This window comes from Athene noctua, chromosome 3, assembly GCF_965140245.1.
Source record: "Athene noctua chromosome 3, bAthNoc1.hap1.1, whole genome shotgun sequence".
Lineage (NCBI taxonomy): Eukaryota > Metazoa > Chordata > Aves > Strigiformes > Strigidae > Athene > Athene noctua.
This window is the reverse complement of record NC_134039.1, coordinates 17,597,181-17,618,398: the sequence shown is the minus strand read 5'-3', so window position 1 is coordinate 17,618,398 and position 21,218 is coordinate 17,597,181. Positions and strand designations below refer to the sequence as shown.

General features: G+C 38.4%; 1 protein-coding gene across 15 annotated transcripts in view; it reads right to left on the bottom strand.

Annotated features, from left to right (window-relative positions):
• ERC1 (ELKS/RAB6-interacting/CAST family member 1) overlaps positions 1–21,218 on the bottom strand; it is a 298,605-nt gene that overhangs the window by 49,840 nt on the left and 227,547 nt on the right. For all 15 annotated transcript variants that reach the window (XM_074902123.1, XM_074902127.1, XM_074902132.1 and 12 more), the window contains one exon: positions 5,916–6,060. In XM_074902123.1, the coding sequence (XP_074758224.1) occupies positions 5,916–6,060 (145 nt within the window). The remainder of the gene's footprint in view (positions 1–5,915; positions 6,061–21,218) is intronic.

Sequence of the window (21,218 nt, the reverse complement as noted above, 5' to 3'; positions counted from 1 at the left end):
GAAGTATGTATTAAATATTTCATAAATGCTAACTATTAATACCACTAGCCATCGCCAAATAATTCCTCTCACTTTATGGGAATGGTAAGTAAGAGCCCCTCAATTCATGCTGGCCCACAGAAGAAGGAATGATCATGATGAGGAGAAAGAAGTAGAAGGGAAAAACAGGTATTAAAAATTCCTCTGAATGGCAAGCAAGCTGACTACATACCCCATACTTTCAATAGCATGAGGTTTCTTATCTCCCTTCACTAAAATAGAAAGAAGCTCTTTTTGCTAAGTATAAGCAAACAGCAAGAACAGGGAAGGTGAGGGAAGTACTTAGGGAGAAAAAGTAGACCTTAGAGATGTATATTAGAAGAAAAAGGAAGCTGAAGACAAAGGCTGATCTTCTACTTAGTCAAAAGTGAAACCTATCAAAAAATAAAGCCAAGAAGCACAAAGTGCTCATGCCCTTTCTGTGTCAGTCTTCACTAAAAACTGTACTCAGGTGACTAACAAAATTTATTTCAATACTCAGAGTATATAATTTTAGGTCAGAAAAGCAAAATAACAAATGAGATGATATTAAAAAAAATCAGAGGTCTTCAAATTTTCTAGCTCTGACTATACTATACTAGGAAAGAGTTCATCTACTATAATGAAAACTATTAATAGTTATTTTTGGGAGCCTGTGGGGACTGGTGAGGTTTTGTAAGACTCCATTAAGGTTTCTGACACTGTCTCACATGACATGCTCATGAACAAGTTCAGATAAGGCCTTCTCTCAAGCTCTGTCCAGTTTCAGATCCCACACTTGAAGAAAGAAAGACAAATCAAACAAAATCTAAATAAGAACAACTGGAGTGATCAGGTATATAGAAAACAATATAGAGGAAAACTGGAAGAACTGAGACTGCCTGGTTTAGAGAATAACACAGAGGAGATAACACTGTGTAAACCAAAAGGACTGCTTCAAAAGCACAACGAAATAAGTCCTTTATGAGTCACAGAAAAGTCTTCCCAAGACTGAAGGTCTCCTTCACTAATTGTCTTTAAGAACAGATTGCAATCTGTTCTACCTGTTCTACCTGTAGGTATAACAGAATAAATTAAGTGGAGCTCTGTCCTGAGCCCAGTACTATTCAATATTTTTCATTACAATCTATGTGATAGAAGAAAATATATGTTTATGGAATATGGAGAAAGCTTAGCTAGGTGGTTCTTGAGAATGCTAAAGTGTTGGATCAAAACTCAACACGTTCTTAAAAGACTGAGGAACTGATGTGAAAATTACTGTTATTTAGGAAAAGGCAACATAATAAAAATGTACCCAGTATTAATCTAACCTGGAGTTACGCCACTTAAAATGACAATTTTGAGATCCCGTCATCAATAACACTGAATCAAGCTAGTTTCTGGTAACTTTTGCTACTGGGTATTATAAAAGAATCAGGAATAATTATGAAACATTATACAATAATACAAGTGAATAAAAGTGATTTACAGACAATTCAATTGAGTAATATGCCAAGCTCTCAGAAAACAGGCACTGATACAGTTCAGAGCCTCCTAAAAATTTCACCACTATTACTTAACATTTATGGCATAGTAGTGCCTAGTGATGTTGGTCAAGTTGGGCCCCCACTGTGCTAGACACTGTACAAACACAGAAAATGACAATCTCTGCTCCAAACAGCTCCTAATTGAAAACCTCAAGCGTTTAAGACACAAAGCCCACAGACAGGAAAACCACAGCCCATTCGGATACGTCTTCCCTTTACAACTGAAAGCTGCAGAGTAGCGCTTTGCCCTGTTATGATAAATACATCCTGAACATTAAAACTTAGCTTGACGAGGAAAGGAATAAATGGTAAACAGGCTACTTTCTAACAGATGACTGGTGGATGTGCTGCCACAAAGCAGGCCAAAGCTCCTTGGGTCTCTGTCAATTCCAGCATGACACATATCACAGAGCTTCTGTATGGTGTATAATCTGAGCTTGCTGGCTGGCGCTCGCCATGCTACATCTGGACTTTGTTAGACAACCTTCAGCTCTGGTCTCTTGCATCAGCCCCAGCCCCCTCTGGTGAGGCAGCCTCCCAACCACTGCTTCTCCATGAACTACTCATGGAGACAAAGTACTCTGGGAGGAAGTAAATTGGGACCACATTAGCTGGTGACCCTCGCCCTGCAATTGGCCTGCCTTTCCGATGATAGAGGAAATCCTTCATACAAACTGACAACCAATATGAAACAGGCAGCTCCATTTACTGGAAAGCCTGGTCAATGCCGAGTGCCTCATTAGGAAATGGTCTCTATATTGAGGCACATTCCTGCAGAGTCTAGAAACTCTAAATTAAAACAACATTGATGCCATATCCTCTTTCCAAAATACTTCTCTTCATCCAAACTTTAATACACATATTTAAAGAAATTAAAGAACGAAAATGTCTTTGGCAGGACTCCTTCCCTCTCTTTCACAGTAATACCCTTTCTGTGTGAGACCAGGAACATGAGTGTTGGGAAGGGAGAAAGGAGAGTTAAAGCAAGGAATAGCCAGAGTCCTCCAGAATCTGTACAACCCTTCCTTGATGAATCTGTGTCTCCATCAATATTTTAAAATAAATAAAGATCATCTGAAATTGCAAGGTCGAAGAAGTTGGAGGTTTTTTTCAAGAAGTAACTTGAGGGTCCTCAGTAGAATGAGTTTTTGTTTTGAGGGAGAGTTGTATCTACACTCTAAGAAAGGTCAGTTAACATGAAGCCAGTCTGCTAACAGTGTAGCAACTCAATGATAATCAGCACAAGCAATGATAAGGCGTAATCTGATCCTATCGTATATACTTGGATGCATTCAGACTCACTATGGCAGAGTAGTCAGAAAACTACTTTCCCAATGCGTTATCTCTGTCAGAGGTTCTTTCCAGTTTGCAGTGAGATTCAGCAGTCAGGCCTATGGCACCTACCACAGTACACATAACTCTTCGCACAAACCATCCCCTTCCGATATTTCTCAGCATTTCTATTTGCATCCTATGTACATGGAAATGGGAATCTTTTAGTCAACTGTGCCTGCCAGCCAACGAAGAGGTGCTTTCCCACCAAAAAACCTAAGCATTTCTTAGAAATGGGATGGACTGAAATACTTGTCAGGGAGTTCAGAAGCTCTGAAACAACGTTAAAGGCAGAAGGAATTACTGAGGTCAGGATTCCAGCTCTGAATCTGAAGGGTTGAATAAACTTTTTAGGCTCCAGAACTGCTTCCAGAAGTCTTCCAGAAGATCTGGATTAATCTGGCATCACTTCCCTTTCTTGAATACACCTGAAAGTCTGAAAGATTTTTCATTCACAATTTCTACTGTAAATCTAGGAATTACAGCTAAACTTTTAGGAAGTTCCCGAAATGCTATATAGTCCTGTGGAGCTAGTAAACACAGATGGACCTTTGTTCTCAAGATGTAGCAAAGGGTCCATGTAGAGAAAGCTTAAACTGATGAAGCAGCACAATTGTTTTGCTGGAAAATATGAGGATGGTGACCTGTAATAACTGAAGAGGATCACAAGGGCCAAGCACCCAGATTATTTGCAAAGTATGTGGAAAAATGAGATTCCCTTTGACTATATCAGTAATGAGGATCCTGTAAAATCTCATAGCCTTCTCTTCTGACCCATCTCCTATTCTGGAGCTGTCAAAGTTGGTATGATTTGAACTGATGTAGAAAAAGTACATATCAAAACTATTGGTACTGAAAAAATCAATTTCAGATCCCCTACAACTTATAGAGGTGGTATTACTGTTCCATGATAAGAAACTTTGAGCTTTTCTTTCAATACATTGGAAGCTGCATGCAAAAAAATGATAAAAAATGATACATAATGATACATCCTTAAGATGTAGGATAGATTTTAAGGAGGATGCATTAGTCAAATAAATATTTCTCAGATATGGTTCAAATATATTTTAAACTGTTTATATATAACAATTTATTCTGTCTCGGGGATTGGGGATGCACTGGAGAATACCTTGCAGCCCCATTGGCTGTGATTTAATATTTATACTTATACCACTTACATATAGATTGTATTTATAGTACTCATAGCACAGGTGTGTTGAGATTACTTTCTGCCTTCATTTTTTTTTTAAGATGACAATCTTAAACAATGACGAGCCTTTATAGCTGATGGCAGTTTTGGAACCAGAAAGTTCAAAGGCACTTGGATATTCTTTGAAAAAGGACAATTGCTCCAACACCAGCTCAGAATTGGTCTGACTTCATTTCAAAAAAAAATTCAAATTAATTTCCTTTATAATTTTAGTTTATTTGGGAAATTAAGTATCCCAGACCTATATAGAAAACCACCTAGAATGGGCATCCTTAAGGGAAATGGCCATGTCTTTTCAGGAACAGAATATGATATTTAAGTCTTATCAACATTGAAAAATAATTATATGAACCACAACGTTAAAAAAATCACCGGAAACCTAAGTCATTACAGATAATCACAACCTTAATATATAAATTAATTATACACAAATTTTCATCAGAAAAACAACACCACGAAACACTAAAGATTGTTCCATCTATCTACACAGGATCATCTGAAGGAAACTGGGAGGGGCAAGGAGTGTGAAAGGACTAGAATTTACTTAGGACAACAAGAACCGACAATAAAGTTCCAATTTCTTTTGGAATGAGTGGTAATGTATATTAATGCTGCTACACTTACAGACAATTACAGGAAGCAAAAAAGTACATTGCTGTGATCACTTCTGAATCCTGTTGTAGGAGACCATCTGGCTGATAAAGTAATTACAACTGCTGCTCAAAAGTAATTAATACAAAACTGTAAACTATAGTTCTTGCTCATATATCGTATATTTGCTGGTATAACAATCAAAATTACTGTGCATAAATTAAACATTACATAATTGTTATCCTAAAAATTCATGGCCAATAACCTACTTGTGTTTCCTAAGGAAGAAGCAGAGAAATCTCTTATCAGAAAGCACACCTGTTTTTGTCTGTCTTCAACAGCAACAGAAATCATCTGGTTGGCAGATGAAATGTTGCACACAAAACTCTATGAAGATTAAAACGGTGGCACTGAAGATGTTGATACTGGACTGGCAGCAGCATATGTGCTGTTACAGGGAACATGACAAAGGAATAACTCAGAAAAACCCACCAGAAGTGCTGACGTGAAAAATCTACAGAGATTCTTCAGATCCTAAATCTCTTATTGCCAGGGATGCCTTTTGCTTCCTCTGCGTTTCATTAGCAATGTATTTTTCACATTGTATTCAATACTGAAACACAGTAATAAATGCTTGAACAGAAATACACTTTTTCTGATTGTTATGCCCACACAAAAAGATCTTAGAAATGGGAGAGGTCAGAAATAGGAAAGAACCAATCTCCTTACGAGCATGAGACCTCCCAAATTTCACTCTCGTAGCTGGCATTCCCATCTGGTGCTCCTGCCAAAGATTAGAAATTACAGTAGAGACGGTGTGGTTTAACACATTCATATTTGAGCTTTACAGCAAGGAGAATTTTCTTCCATGTATGATTTTTCCCTGACAAGGCAAATACAGACCAGCAAAAGAAGTATCACTACATTTCCCTGAATCTGTGGGGTTTTTATGCCTGTAGAAGATAACAACTGGTGTCCTTTTCATTCAGTTTCCTATACATTCTATCACACGTTAACTGCTCAGGCAGTGACACAAAGAAACTTCCCTCAACATTGAGACTTTTTCTTTCCCCATCATGTTTTACAGACTTCATGACCAGTAGTTAGTTCGAAATTGTTATTTATGCACTTTCTATCCCAACATATGACAGGATTATATATTATTAGTTCCAAAAATCAAGATAATAAACTCACATCAGATTATTAAACTGTTTCTTTCCTAGCTCTCCTCTACCCACCTGCTGCTTGAGCTGTTGCACAAGACGGTCTTTCTCTCGTTTCAGTGCAGCCACTTCATCTTGGGTCTTCTTCTTAGAGGATGAAAGTTCTAGCAGAGCAATATTGGCATCTTTTTCACTAATGGCAGCAAGAAGGGCTTCTTGTCTGAAAAAAACATATATATACATTATTATCCTGCAAAACTTAGAGGAAGCCTCTACAAAGAGTTGAACATACCAGAAATGCTGTAGCAGTGCGCAAGTCTGAAGAGCTGTAATAAATATGTTTGTCATGGTTATATGTCCACTGGTAGAGCAGGAAGTCAAGACCCACCCACCTCCCCCTAAATGACTGTGCTGATACAAAATTATTGCTTATAGGATAAGAAAAACATATAATAATATATTATTATTCTGCACTCAGCTATTCAGTTTTTAATAACTACCATTTATTATTACTTTGGCTGAACATTTTCATTCTTTATAATGTTCTAAACATTTCCAGAACAAATTTTGAGAGTATGTGCACAAATACTGGACTAATCATAAGACTTCTGTGTTAAACTATATTAGGTTATACTGCCTATTCATGCAGCTATTTTAGAAGGAAGGTGGTATGTGACAAGTTTATTGAAATCACTTGAACAATACAGTGTATTCCCAGAAGGAAATGAAAACACAGACACTTCTGTGCTATGTGACAGATGTTGAAATAGATGCCTTCAAGGATGCTTGAGCTATTATTTGACTTTTATTGTAACCAACATAATGAACTTGTTGGATGCATGTCCTAAGCAATTAAGACAAAGGTAGGCATGCCCTCATCACAAACCTTTTATAGCCTTGCAGAAATGGTGTAAGCAAGAACATTCTGTAGGAAGATCTTGAGGCTCAAGCACTATAATGACTAGACATAGAAACCATGCCATACTCTTTCCAAATAGCAAAAAACCTCTTACAAATAGAATTGAGAAATATTTTACAGATACTGGGAAGAGAGCAGGCAAAGACAATAGCCCTGATCATAAAACAGCAGTTCTCAAATTAACTCCAAGAACTCCTCTAAGTTAGGAAAAACAACTATTTCTGTCCTTTGATCTTAATTCTCACCTTTAGCTGGTGTGGCCAAATCAGGATGTGCAACAGGACATAAAAGAAAACTTTGGCCTTATTGCCCAATATGGGTGGCTTGTCCTACCTCTCATCACCTTGCAAAGAATGAATAAAATGAGGTCCTAACCATTTGTGTCAGTGTGAAAGATAGCATCATGCAGGAGTGATGATGAAAAACAAACTCTTGAATATTACAGAATTCCTATCTACCTTCCACCTATAAATTTAGTTGCAAATGCAGTTAAAGTACTAAAAATTCCAAATTCCCAAATAATCCAAATTTTTACCTGCTCTAGTTAAGCATATGAAAATTGCTAATTTCAGAGAATGATTTTTAAAAAACAATCACCTGTGCTAAAACTATTCTGCTAATCATGTCAATAGTAATTATTATGCTAATAACATTGCCATAATGCTTAGTCTTTTATTAAACACATGAGAAAAGTTATAGACGCTTAATGTAAACTATTAAGATTGCTTTTAATTATACCAATATATCCTTCTGTTTCTTGTCAAGATTTTTTTAAATGAAGACCCATCATAATCTGCTGACTTAGGATCACACTGGCAAACTGTTAAGGGTAGCAATGACACTAAATCTCCTTTTTCTAATTCACCCATTAACACTCCCTGTGCAGAGTTTATTTGTAATAAAATAGCTTTCTCTTTTTTTCCCTATATCTTCTTTCTAAACAAGTTAACTTAATCTTAGTTAGGAATTTGTAATTGTGGCTAAAACAAAAATACTTGCTCCAAAAAGAACTCATTGAGGTTCACGTGAAAGAATACATGACTGAGAACATTTGAAGAACAGGACAAATGGACAATACTTTTATTTAATATTGGTGTTTTGAACATATGCATCTAACATACTGCACTTGAAGGCTTGAAAAGGGAAAGGACTGGTACTACTGGAGTACAGAAATCTTTACCTGTTAAAATGCCTTGGTGAGCATGAAAAGATGTATTTCATATTGTAATTTTTCTGAGGACAGAGAGTGAAATAGCTTCATCACGTACTTCAGGGCTTAGATCAAGGTTGCAGGGAGATGCGTACCTAAATATATAGGATGTAGTCAGATAGCTTGCACTGGCTGCAGCTCAGCTGGACAAAGAACTTACTGTCCTGGATACCTACTTAAGTAATTCTTTCTTCAATCTGTGAGAATAAATGCATATATATTTGCTCCTGACCTTGTTCTAAAAAGTCTGAACAATACTGTTTTGCCTCTCAACAAAAACCCTCAACACATTTTTTTAATAGAATGGGACCAGGAAGCAACTACATGTGCAGTACTGCTGACAGATCTGAGAAGATGGCAAACCTCTGAGGTGCAGCTCAGGCCTACAACCTTTTAACCCAGCTAGGTAGTAGCCAGTACAGCACTTTTCCTGCAGTTATGTGAATCACAGAATCATCTAGGTTGGAAAAGACCTTAAAGGTCATCCAGTCCAACCATCAACCTAACATTAACAGTTCCCAACTACACCATATCCCCCAGCACTAGGTTGACCCGACTCTTAAACACCTCCAGGGATGGGGACTCCACCACCTCCCTGGGCAGCCCATTCCAATGCCTAACAACCCACTCTGGAAAGAAATGCTTCCTCGTATCCAGTCTAAACCTTCCCTGGCACAACTTGAGGCCATTCCCTCTTGCCCTGTTGCTTGTTACTTGGTTAAAGAGGCTCATCCCCAGCTCTCTGCACCCTCCTTTCAGGTAGCTGTAGAGGGCGATGAGGTCTCCCCTCAGCCTCCTCTTCTCCAGACTAAACAACCCCAGTTCCCTCAGCCGCTCCTTGTGAAAGGCACACTGTCTCCACAGCCCTGGAGCAGAAACCGCCAGGTTCTGAGGTTGTTTCTCTTTGAGATTTATACAGTGAGACACCACATTTAAAAAGCTCTTGTTATTTTTTACAAGTGGAAAAAAAATATACTGCTCTCACTTGAAAAGAATGAAGTTTTGCTAAGATAATGGGTGAAAATAGACTTTGTGATGAGAAAGTCCATGACTGCTTTCAGATGAGGGATAGCTGGGATGGAAAAACAACTTTTTCTTACACATTATGGGTTTAGGTGAAAAGAGGGTGATTGATGTAAGACCTGGCTTCTCTCTGATCCCATTCAGCAACCAAGCTCTTAGAAATATTTATGACTGTGAAAGCTTAAGACCTCTCTCACTGCAAAACAGGAGAAACGAGAGCATAAAAACATCACTGCTAAGATGTGATCTCTATTCATCCCCTCAGTCACTCCAATAATTGCTAGAGTTTTGTTGAAGCTACCCATACACAAAAGTTTGCTGTTAGCAGGATCTCAACCAAAGCCATATATCCTGTATCAAAAAATGTGAAAGAACCATCTATTTCAAGAGGAAAAGGTGTGTTTCGCAACAGACAAAATTGTTCACCACCTGACAGCAGAATAGACTTACACAATGAACTTTCTGTGGGTAGAATTTATCTCTGGATTTATACAGGTGTTTCTTGTACATGCTAAGAGAGTAAACTTGCTTTAAGCAGACTACCAGCATATAAAAAATCTGACAGATCCAGTTTAGAGAGTACTTGGATCCTGCCTAGATCATATCTAGAAAAACTAGCACTTTAAATTATTCTTTGTCTTTCAAGACATGACACCACAAAGTTAGGCAATTTTTTAGATACTTTAGGATAATCAAAAGACACTCTAAATACATTTATGCTATGAAGAAATACAAATATTTGGTTGACTTAATGAAGACAAAGAATAGAAGAAAGGAATAGAAGGAGAAATGCACATCAGATTCCCAGTTGCAGTCAAGATTCTAGGTGTGGGAATGACCAATAATGGGTGGCATTATTAGTGCCATTTTGTTTCTGTTCCTTTCGCTTTACGGAAAAGTATCCAGTTTTGGATGTCTGCCTGAAACATGAAAAATATCAATAGAGTGAAGTGACAGAACATGATCCATGACCTCTGTTTTTTTCTAGCTATCGGTATCCTGGGAAAGACAGGCTGGCTTAGAGCTCTGGTAATTTTCACTTTCTTTAATCTGTTTTGATTCTAAAGAAACACTTATTCTTTTAATAGTAAACCCACAATCCTCTCTGATGATTCAGGACCAGAGCCAAGAATATCTCTGTAACAGTATCTATATAGCCATTACTCTGGTATGGAAATTGGAGGTGCCTCAAATAGCACGTAAAGCACCTCCTGCAATCAAATCCTCTGCTGCCCATCTCTGCTTCTTAAGTGAAAATTCTAGGACCAGGACAATGAAATATGGATAGCAGTCCATTATTTATTTTTTGCTGAACAATCTTTGCCACCATGCCTTAGGAAAAAACACTCTACTGGCCAAAACTTCAGTGCTATTCCATGTGTAGGACAGAGGTGCTGGTCAAGAAGTGGGGTGACAGGCATTGTGGCTTTCTGACTGTTTTCTGGAACTGAAACAAGATGAAGTTTGAACCAAAGTAAGAAAAATATCCCGTGATGTGATACATGCATTGCAGCAGCATTTTTGAGTTCTGCAAGTTAAATGTTTACTGTTTCATATGGCAGAAGTGTAGGTCTCAGTGTCAGCTGTGCTGAAAGAAGACATGTCTGTGATTCTGTGTTACTGTTCTCAGCAGAGCTTGGAATTGCTAAAATTATTCTAAAAGAGCACAAAAACCAAGTATCACCAAGCAAAAGACAAGATTTGTGATTGAAAAGTGGTACAAAATGGACTTGTTTCCCTTCTTGAGAGCTGTTATCCCCAAGGGAGACCAGAAGAACATGCTGTAAGACAGGTGAGGTGGCAAGGAGAAAACAGGCTGCTGTGTGAATGGCACTAGTAGCACATGAACAAACCTATCTGTCAGAAGTGCAGTCAGTGAAGGCTGCAGTAGAGGCTCAGCTTCTGTTTAGGTAAGAGACAGTGGTACAGACTTAAGTTTCTTCAGCAAACTGCGTGTCTTCAGTTCACAACACTGGAGGTCTGAAATGTTCTAATAGGCAGGCAAAGCATGTACCTGCCGCACAACTCAAGATGGCTGATCTTTTAAAATGCTAGCTAATGCCAGAGTCACTACATAAACACAGCTCAATGAAGTTAGTTCAGTATTTCAGATCATGGTAGCTGTGGCAACAGCAGCTCAGCAGGGGAGAAACTGCCTATTTATCTCTCCATTTGGGCAGGATTTGTAGCCTGAACTGAGCTGTACAGCAACTCACAAGAAGTAAGCAGGCTTTAAAACATTCTGAGTATTACTAAGGGAAAGCTGAAATGGCAATAGTGTAGGAAATCTAGTGAGAAGAGGTTTAGCATTAACTCTGAATTGGATAAAAGAGGAGGATTTTTTTTTTTCTTCTATTTATGCCTTTCACTGAATGTGGATCCTGACCACCACAGACTGGAGTGGTATCAAGACCAATAGGTTCATATCTGAAGACCAATATCAACATTATTTCCTCTGTTTGCAGTCTTAAAAAAATAATGCAAAGAAAGATAAGTTTGTCTTTTAAATAGATGGCTGCAGAACAGTTATATGGCAGTAGGGCTGCCTCTGTAGTACTTCTGACTCATCCATGGTCTCCATTCTGTTTGCAGTTCACCTGGGACTGAGAGGTCTTGTAGGTGATGCCAAGGACGTAGTGATAATGAATGACACCAACTCTGAGATACTGATGGATCCAGAGGACTGAAACCTCTTATGGAAGGCAGCGATGACTGCAAAGCAGAAGCCACTGAAAACTGCCATGGCTGAATTCTTCTGATGCCAAATATCGTGAGTCTTTGAAGCATTCCTGATGATGTCCTGTTGCATTTACTGGCCATCCTAACACTTTTGTCAATACAAAACAGAGAATAGTGTGCAAAGGCACATCTCCTTCAGACTTTGAATGGAAATGTCTGATTTTGGAAAGATAACTGGGCAAGATGGCAACAGTTTAAATTGCAGCTTGGTTTTCAGTACAGGCAAAGCTTTAAGAATGTTCCTCAATGACAGAAACAGCCTTTTTTTTTTTTGAATGAAAGCTTAAAAATCAGAACAATATACTATACTGTAAGCCAGAACTATTACATATTACTAATACTACAGATTGTAGAAATAACAAGGCATCTAGCAAAAAAGTATTTTCTAAATATTTCTGTAGCAGAGAAGGGTTAAAGAATTGTACAGCATTTAACTTCAGATGCTGAAAAATATTTTTCTTACAGAATACTTCGACTGCAGTGCCTTTAGTAAAAATAGCAGGTGCTAGGATCTCATACATATTCTTACAGAGGCCCTAGAAAAAGACATACACAGCACACATGAGATCTCTTATATGGGCTTGGGTGAGAAAAAATGAGTGATTTCATAGTTTGAGTGGCCAAGTTTTTGAATGAACCTGGAAAATATGGAACTACAGCTCATACAGATTCAGTTACCAGTCCCATTAGCACCAAAACGCCCTAGTGTGCAGTGTAGTGAAAACCATAACACATCCCTCTGGAGTACTGCAGACACCAGTCTTGTTTCATTCCTCTTTTTCCTCTTTGGTGAACCACAGCATATTTTTGCAAATGGGGACATGAGACTTTCTAACTACTCAGTAAGCCTCAGCACTTCAGGACCAATATGCCGTATTCCTGGATAATAAGCTGTAGCAAGTTAAGTCAAATAAGTAGTAATAAAAAAGGTTCATCCACAACACTAAAAATGTTTTAACTACCAGGGTAGCTGAGTTTGTCCTCTGGCTTACAAATAATAGAATCAAGATGTCTTTAAATGGTTCTCTATAGCACTTGGTTTCAGGAGACCATGCAATTCCTTCACAGCTTCTTCCTAGTAAAGGAGAGGAATCCTTCTGGTAAAACATAACAGGAAGTGAATTTTAAAAATCAGTTTTGTACTTTGCAGCACAACTCTCTGGATCATTATGCTGGAATATTTATCAGCTGTATAATCAGAAAGAATAACAGGCTGTAAACAGCGCGGAATTAATGATGCTACAAAATATAAAAACTACACATATTTATTAAAAGAATATGTTTACATATGTCAGAGAGAACACAAATTCCATACAGAAATGTTATAAATACACAATCACAGAATCATCTAGATTGGAAAGGACTCTGGAGATCATCTAGTCCAACCATTCGCCTAGCACAGTTCCCACCTACAGCATATCCTTAGGCTCTAAATCGACCCTACTCTTGAACACCTCCAGGGATGGGGACTCCACCACCTCCCTGGGCAGCCCATTCCAACGCCTAACAACCCCTTCTGGAAAGAAATGCTTCCTAATATCTAGTCTGAACTTTCCCTGGTGCAACTTGAGGCCATTACCTCTTGTCCTGTTGCTTTCTACTAGGCTAAAGAGGCTCATCCCCAGCTCTCTGCAGCTTCCTTTCAGGTAGCTGTAGAGGGTGATGAGGTCTCCCCTCAGCCTCCTCTTCTCCAGACCAAACAATCCCAGTTCCCTCAGCCGCTCCTCATAGGACATGTGTTCCAGACCCTGCACCAGCTTCGTAGCCCTTCTCCGGACATGTTCAACAACTCTATGTCCTTTTTGTAGTGAGGGGCCCAAAACTGAACACAGGAATCGAGGTGCGGCCTCACCAGCGCCAAGTACAAATACACTCTTCTATATAATTCTATTTCAAATTATGAGATTTCTTCCTATGTGGATTATTTCTGAAAGTGTGAATGAGATAATATAAAAGCAATATTGAGATCATCATCAGCTTTGCTTTTAATGTCACCGAGGAACTGGGATAATTCCATCAGGCCTAGTTTCATTACAGGGATCAAATCTGTTTTCCTTCCAACTGGCATTAAAGTTACAGCATTTAAGGGTCTGGCACAAATTTGGAGAGCTCAGGTAGCTACAATCTCATAGCAATCCAGTCAGTTCCTTCAACAGAGACTGATGCTCTTCCATGATGGATAACTGACGTGCCAGAATTTTCAATCTGGCATACTAATATCAACTGTAATTCTGGTTGTTATGCCTTTAATACACAAAGCTTCAAACCAGAAAGCATCTGCTGTTTCATAAACTGTTTACTAACTCCAGCAATAAGGGCATCAGTCACCACAGAAGGAAAGAGCTGCTACTTGCACAGCACTTGCTTCAGTTATCTGATTTCAGTCCACTGAATTTACTCAAGGCCTGCAGAAAATGCTGATCAAAGCTTTTAATGCTTTTCTATTAGAGACATTTGTAAGACTTACACAGTGAATCACCATTACAATAAGAACTGTATTATTTGCATATGAATTAAAAAAACCTCCCATGAAGTGACAACAGCATAAAGAACTACCAGGCAAAGAGATTCAAATAAAGTATATTGCAGTATTTTGAGAACTAGACAGACATTTAGGTGACAGCTTAAAACATAAAAGTGTTAGGACATGGTATTTAGTGATTTCATACGTTTGGTAGTGTTTGGGTGGGTCACATGTGATAAACTCTTAAAAAATACTTAGTAATACTACACACAAACAGCTGATCCAATGGGACAGTTCCCTGGCACTAACATCATACTCTTCACCACAAACTGTGTCAACACATCTACAGCAGTAGTTCCAAACTCAACATTTTTTTCTACCTTTTCTGCTGGTTATAGAACATCTTCAGATAATCAAGAAACTGACTGCTCTGAACCACATGAAGAGTAAATTCCAGTCTCTAACACCCTGAGATCCTGGCAATAAACAGCTATCATCCTGTCAGTGTGGTCACTGAATGTGCAGTACTTTGCAGGGAGGAGGCAGTCCTCACAGAGTTCTGGCTATCAGAATCTGGTTCTTAAAAGTAACATTGAAAAATACTGGCAGTTGTACCATAGGACACCATTTCAAGATGCTAATAGACCTGTACCTTACTTAATACTCAAGTTGCCAAACTCTGCACCAGCTACAATTTCTGCAGTATTTAAGATGCAGCTATATGAAAAGCACAAAGTATCCCAAAGTGAGTAAAACATTTCTCCAAAAGAAACAGTAGCAACCTCCTCCTTCAAGAAAGTGAGAAAAAAATGTAACTTGGCAATATGTGCTACCTGCTCTTTTAATTACAGCTGGGAATAATCAAACCTCAGGCTGCAAATTAATTTCCCAAACATGGCCTTATACCCTCAGTCAAAAGGGATAATACCACTCCTTTCATTCCTATTCTTGTTTCCTGAGTCAGCAAGTTACCTTTGCCTTATCTAGATGGCATGCCAGCCATCTTTCTCACCCCTGATCTACACTCTCACAGCTGCCAAAAAAGGAATTGCAAATTTAAGCAAACTGTTGTTTGTCATCAGCAAATTGAGGCCTCTTGAATATACACCTCTTTACTGTTCTTTTCAATGTCATTACATACAAGCGGCCACAACTATAAAACAAGAGATAAAAATATAAATTATTTGTGAATAGAGTTGTGTGGTCACCAAGGAGGTTCCCTTTTAATGTTCCATTGTATGAATGGTGTGATAATAATCAGTGTTAATTTTAGACACAGGAATCATCATTTGTGCTGTCCCTGTTCAATAACAATGATAAAAGAGATACTGATAACATCATTAGACTTTCCTATACACATTTTCTCTAACATCCTACATGTCTAGAATCACAGAAGCATCATTCCTTACTAGGACTGATAATAATGCTTTCCGAAGTCCTTTCTCTCAACATATTTGATATGGTCACAAGTAATCTTATAAATAGTTTATATTACCTTTCCCATCAGTGTTTTAGCCCTTCTTTTACTTACGCTTTCCATCTTAATTTAACCACTTTGCCACCTGAGGCAAAGATTTGCAATTCCTAGTCCTGCTTGTGTCAGCTCTGAACATTCAGAATCGAAGTACAGCTCTAGACTGTGCCAGCATATCCAGAAAAAAACCTAAAGCTTTCACAGATGCACTTTTTACAATCTACTACTATTTTCCTGAACTATTTGTATTGATTAATTCCTCCAGTGAAAAAGAGATTGCTGCATATCACAGCTGCAAAACTGATAGCATATGAGCCTTACCTACTTGTCTGTGAAAAGCAGTTCTCAGATGGCACATTTTAGAAAGAACCTTCAATCCTGGCACCTAATGTTATGGGAGATTTGTCCCTATAAAAGGTAGAGCTTTTTTTTCTTAGACAGCTTTCCTTGTTTTACCAGCCTTCGGTGCTGGTCGGATGAGAGATAGAAGTACTCACAAGGTTCTTAACTTCCACAGAGCTGGCCTTTGTGAGAAGAAAGTCTTGAAATCTGTGCTCTCTTTTTTCATTTACAGTTTAAGAGCAGTGCTAATACAGCACAAACTTAAGGTATAATTTTCATCCAGGCAATGCAGGCCACCAGAATACACCCACCAGATTTTGAAATGATCTTACAAGAAAAGCAACTCTAGTTTATTTCCCTTGTGACATGGTCAAGTACAGGTTGAGCTCTAGCTGCCCTCCCATTCCAGGTTCTGCCCTCCCATTTCCAGGTTCCTGCCCCCTCCCTGGTCTCAGCCCTGCAGGCCGGTGATCCAGTTAAAACCTAGCTCTGAATAAACAGGAGGAACCCAAAATCCAACCACAGGTTCTTTATCCCTGAAGGAACCACAGTTCTTCAAGATGCTGTGACAGTGTCAAGCCCTTAGCTACCAAAGCCAGCACTGCCAAAAAACAGGAATGGAAAGCAAATAATTAAATCACATTGACTATAACATATTAAAACCCCACAACTACTAGAGTGAAAACAACTGTTCTTTGATTAGGTCTTCATGAATCAGCCCTCAGGTGAAAGATCGCAGAAAGTTCAGCTGGATCAGTCAAGAAATGACAGCAATACTGCAAGTCTTAGTGTGGTTTCTGATTATATGAGAAACCCAAGTTTTAAGAAAACTATCCAACCTTTAGACTAGAATCAAGGATACAAACTGATAGAGAATCTACCTTCTTGCTAAATGACTATCATGACTGTTATTTCTAGTTAGTATAATTCATCTCACTTCTTTCTGCATCTGTCTTGTTTCCATGCTTGACATACTCATATGTCATTGTACCTTCCTCTCCTTATATTTTCTCTGTCTACTCATAGGAAACCAAAGCAAAGGCATTAATTTAATTTTGGGACCATATGCATACTATGACTAATCCTGGCCCTGTCCACAGTGCCTTGTGGTTCCACTTCTTTTCTCAATCTTTTTGTATCTGTGGCTATAGAATGTTTTATTATTTGTTCTGATTTCCTTTGGAAGGTCTAATTCAGCATGAGTTTTCACAATTCTTACTTTATTCCTGTAATTTCTGCCTTCCAGAAACACGTCTCTTTCGTGACCAATTTTAAAGTCTGCTGTTAATTTCTTTTTGGATGCAGATACACAGCTAGTTAGGTTTGTAACTCTTCCTTACACTTCTCCCCCTTTGTTTGGGATGCAAAATCCTCACAGTTTTGGACTCTTGATTTAAATAAATTCCTTGCTGCCTCTGCACTCAAATCTCGGAGTCCTTCTGTCCTATTTACTTGCTACCTAATATTCTTAATCTTTTCAATTTACTACTTTGAAATTGAAAGCTTTGCTTGTTTAGCATAGGAGTTTTTTAATTTAAATATAAGTGTTCTGAATTTGTGGTCACTACAATTGAAGTTGGTTTTGGTAATGATTTTTTTCTCTAGCATCATCAACATTTATTACAGTCCTGAAGTCTTAAACCAACTCTACTTCTTGGTGATCTACTAAGTATTGAGTTAACAAGTCCAGCAGTTTCTCTGATTTGTATCCAATGAATAGATGTCTCCCATAAAGTCACACTTCTCCTTTGTTATTTACATCTACCACAACTCTACACCTAAAATCCATAGCAGGCTATCATCCACTCTCTTTGTGTAACTCCTTTATGGTCGTTATGTTATTTTGACTCAAAGTAACACTGTTTCATTTATGCTATCACTTTTTATTTCCTCAGAGGGTCCAGTATCATTAATACATGCCACTTCTACTTTCATTTCTAGCTTTCCTGAACTTGTACCCACATTCCAACAGCAAATATTATTCTATTTCCCATTAATCGCTATTATTCCTGTGACATCTGGTTTCATGTTACATACCAGTTGTATACAGCTACTTCATTTTTTTGTTCTTATACAAACATCTCGATTTTCCTCTGTGTTTCAACAAAATTTCTTGCTAGAGTTACAGATTGCTTTCATTATTTACTGTCTATCTGACTATCAACCTGGATGTGTCTCACCTAACTTCCTCTTCCTCTTCTCTGAGAGTTCTTTTATGCAATTGTGCAAGAGCCTCTTCCAGAATCACCATTTCTAATTTCTAAAAATATATATTTCCTACAAGGTCAAACACAGTATATGGGACTGTTTACATTAATTCTGTAAAGGATGTCTCAGGGTTTTGTGATAGTAACAACTGCAGCACTAATGCTGACATCTGTTCCACTCTAATCCTAATGCTTATTACCTGGATTTCAGACATTTCTGGTTGCTGCCACTGCCCAGGAGATGGATTGAAACGGAGCACAAGAAACACCAAGAGTCTGGATAAGGCCAGGAATAGCAGCATCAGGGCAAAAAGAGGATGGAAGCAGTTTCAATTCAGCAGGAGGCATCACTTTGCCTCCTGCTCCTGGTAGCTTCAATGACTGCTGCTTAAGTAGTGCCAAATTAGTGTTTCTAGGCAAACAGAAGTTGTTGAAAGGGTTGAGGACAGGAATGGAGCAGGTGGCAGGGGCTATGGATAAAATCTGGATATATTTAGTTCTATAATTGCAGCAGAAGGGGCCTGAAAGGTTTAATTTAATTTCCTTTTTTAGATCCGGGTCTCTTAGTGCAGAAGATTTGTTGGAATTGGCACTACAGTATATTCTGATAGTGCTGAAGATAAACAGCTTTCCAGATGCTTAAAGCAACTGACATTCTACAGTAAGTAGGGAGCATCCTACTGTCTTCTTTTCTGTTTTTATCTCTAGTCTCTGTTCTTCATGAGAAGAAACTGGAGCTGCATGCTGTAAAAACAGTTTAGGAGACTAAGCATGCGTACTCTTCTCCAGAACAAGCACTGTCAAGCCTGATCTAAACCATGGAAACAGTCCCTTGACAATGCCTTATTATCAGATCCCTGGTAAACATAATGATACATTCTATTTCACGAAGACTTTTTTCATGTACAGATTTAAAGAGTTTTATAAAAAAAAAAAGCGCTCAACAACCTTGAAGTAAGCTGTTATTGTCTGTTTTGTAATGAGACAAAAAGGTACATGAACCTTAAGCAACATGTTGAAAGTGAGAGCAAGTCATTCATATGTGAGGGTACTGGAAAAATCTCATTTTAGCACATTCCAGCTACCAGCACCTTTTCAATTGAACAAATTTGAAGCTGTGTTTATCCTGTAGTTTTGTTTAAACTCCCATGAAAATTGCCTTATTGAGGAAACATTATCACATGAATTTACAGATACAACTCTAGTATCTTAGCAAAAGTAAAAAACTCATTTCAAGGATATGAAACTGAAGAAACAAACTTAAACCAGCTTGTATTACACAGAGCCTGGCTTTCATGAAAACCTGCCTACACTCTTAATAAATCGAAGTTTCCATACTTTCTTGTAAGTAACCTCTTGCTTGTTTGATATAGTTGTCCTTTAATTGGTTGTACCGTTGTTAAGAAGCATAATTTAGCATCTACTTAGGTCCTGAGACTTGTGGCAAGGTTAATTTCTTGCAACAAAATTTCTTGCTAAATTTGAAGATGTTTAAATTTTATCTACTTTATGGAAAAACTGTGCATGTTTTCCAAGGCTGAGTTCAGCGTGAGAGGTCAACGGAGAAATTCAAGCATAATGCAAGGAAGAGGACTGCTTCTTCATTTGAACAGTATTATTTACAAACTATTAGTGGAAAAATGGCTCTTTCTGTCAGTTCCATATAATGTCTAAACTATTTAAAATTATTAGATGAAAACCAGACAAATTCATGGCAAGAATATACAGTGGAGATTTACACTGAATTGTATGGAGATTCACAGAGGACAGGGGCAGAATATAATTGCAAGGCAGGGTGAACAAGGAAGTGATCTTACCCCTGTACTCGACACTGGCAAAGCCGCACCTCGATTCCTGTGTTCAGTTTTGGGCCCCTCACTACAAAAAGGACATTGAATGACTCGAGCGTGTCCAGAGAAGGGCAACGAAGCTGGTGCAGGGTCTGGAGCACAGGTCGGACGAGGAGTGGCTGAGGGAACTGGGGGTGTTTAGTCTGGAGAAGAGGAGGCTGAGGGGAGACCTCATCGCCCTCTACAGCTACCTGAAAGGAGGGTGCAGAGAGCTGGGGATGAGCCTCTTTAACAGAGTAACAAGTGATAGGACAAGAGGTAATGGCCTCAAGTTGCGCCAGGGAAGGTTTAGACTGGATATTAGGAAGCATTTCTTTACAGAACGGGTTGCTAGGCGTGGCAGTGAGGTGTTGGTGTTGGGCTGCCCAGGGAGGTGTTGGAGGACCCATCCCTGGAAGTGTTTAAGAGTCAGGTCAACTTAGTGCTGAGGAATACGGTGTAGTTGGGAACTGTTAATGTTGGGTTGATGGTTGGACTGGATGATCTTCAAGGTCTTTTCCAACCTAGACGATTCTGTGATTCTGTGAATTGGACAACTTTTAATCCTGCAACTGTCCTTAAAAAATAGGTATTTTGCACAACATCAACAAAAATTCTGAGCATTTTCTGAAGTGTATGGATCAATGAATTTACAGGAAAATATAAGGATGCTTCATGCAGAATAGATCTTTTAAAAACTGAGATGGAAAGACCACCACCAAAGAAAAGTATTCAAATTTTAAAACTAACAGCTGCTAACTGCAAAACACATAAACAAACATGGTCAATTGAAATAGAAACACGGCTTAGTGGAGCTGAGAGTCAAGATCTACTCTTTATGCCTGTCACTTGTGGTTTGATCAAAAGCACATCATTTAACTACCTCTATAAATGAAAATGCTACTCGTTACTTAAAAGAAGTGTATGAGTACATCTGGCAACATCTGTAAAACAGTGACATCCTGAGCTGAAAACAGCCAGCCTCTTCCTTTCCATTTATTAGCTTAAAGGAAAAAGAGAATTACCAAAATCTTGCATACTTCAAGCTGCCTCATTTTAGTTAAGACTACCACAATTGCACTGAGATTTTTCACTTCTTCACACAAGAAACTTGAGGAGTTACAAGGCCACAAAACTACAAAGGAAACACCTGAGAAGCAAGAGGATTCCC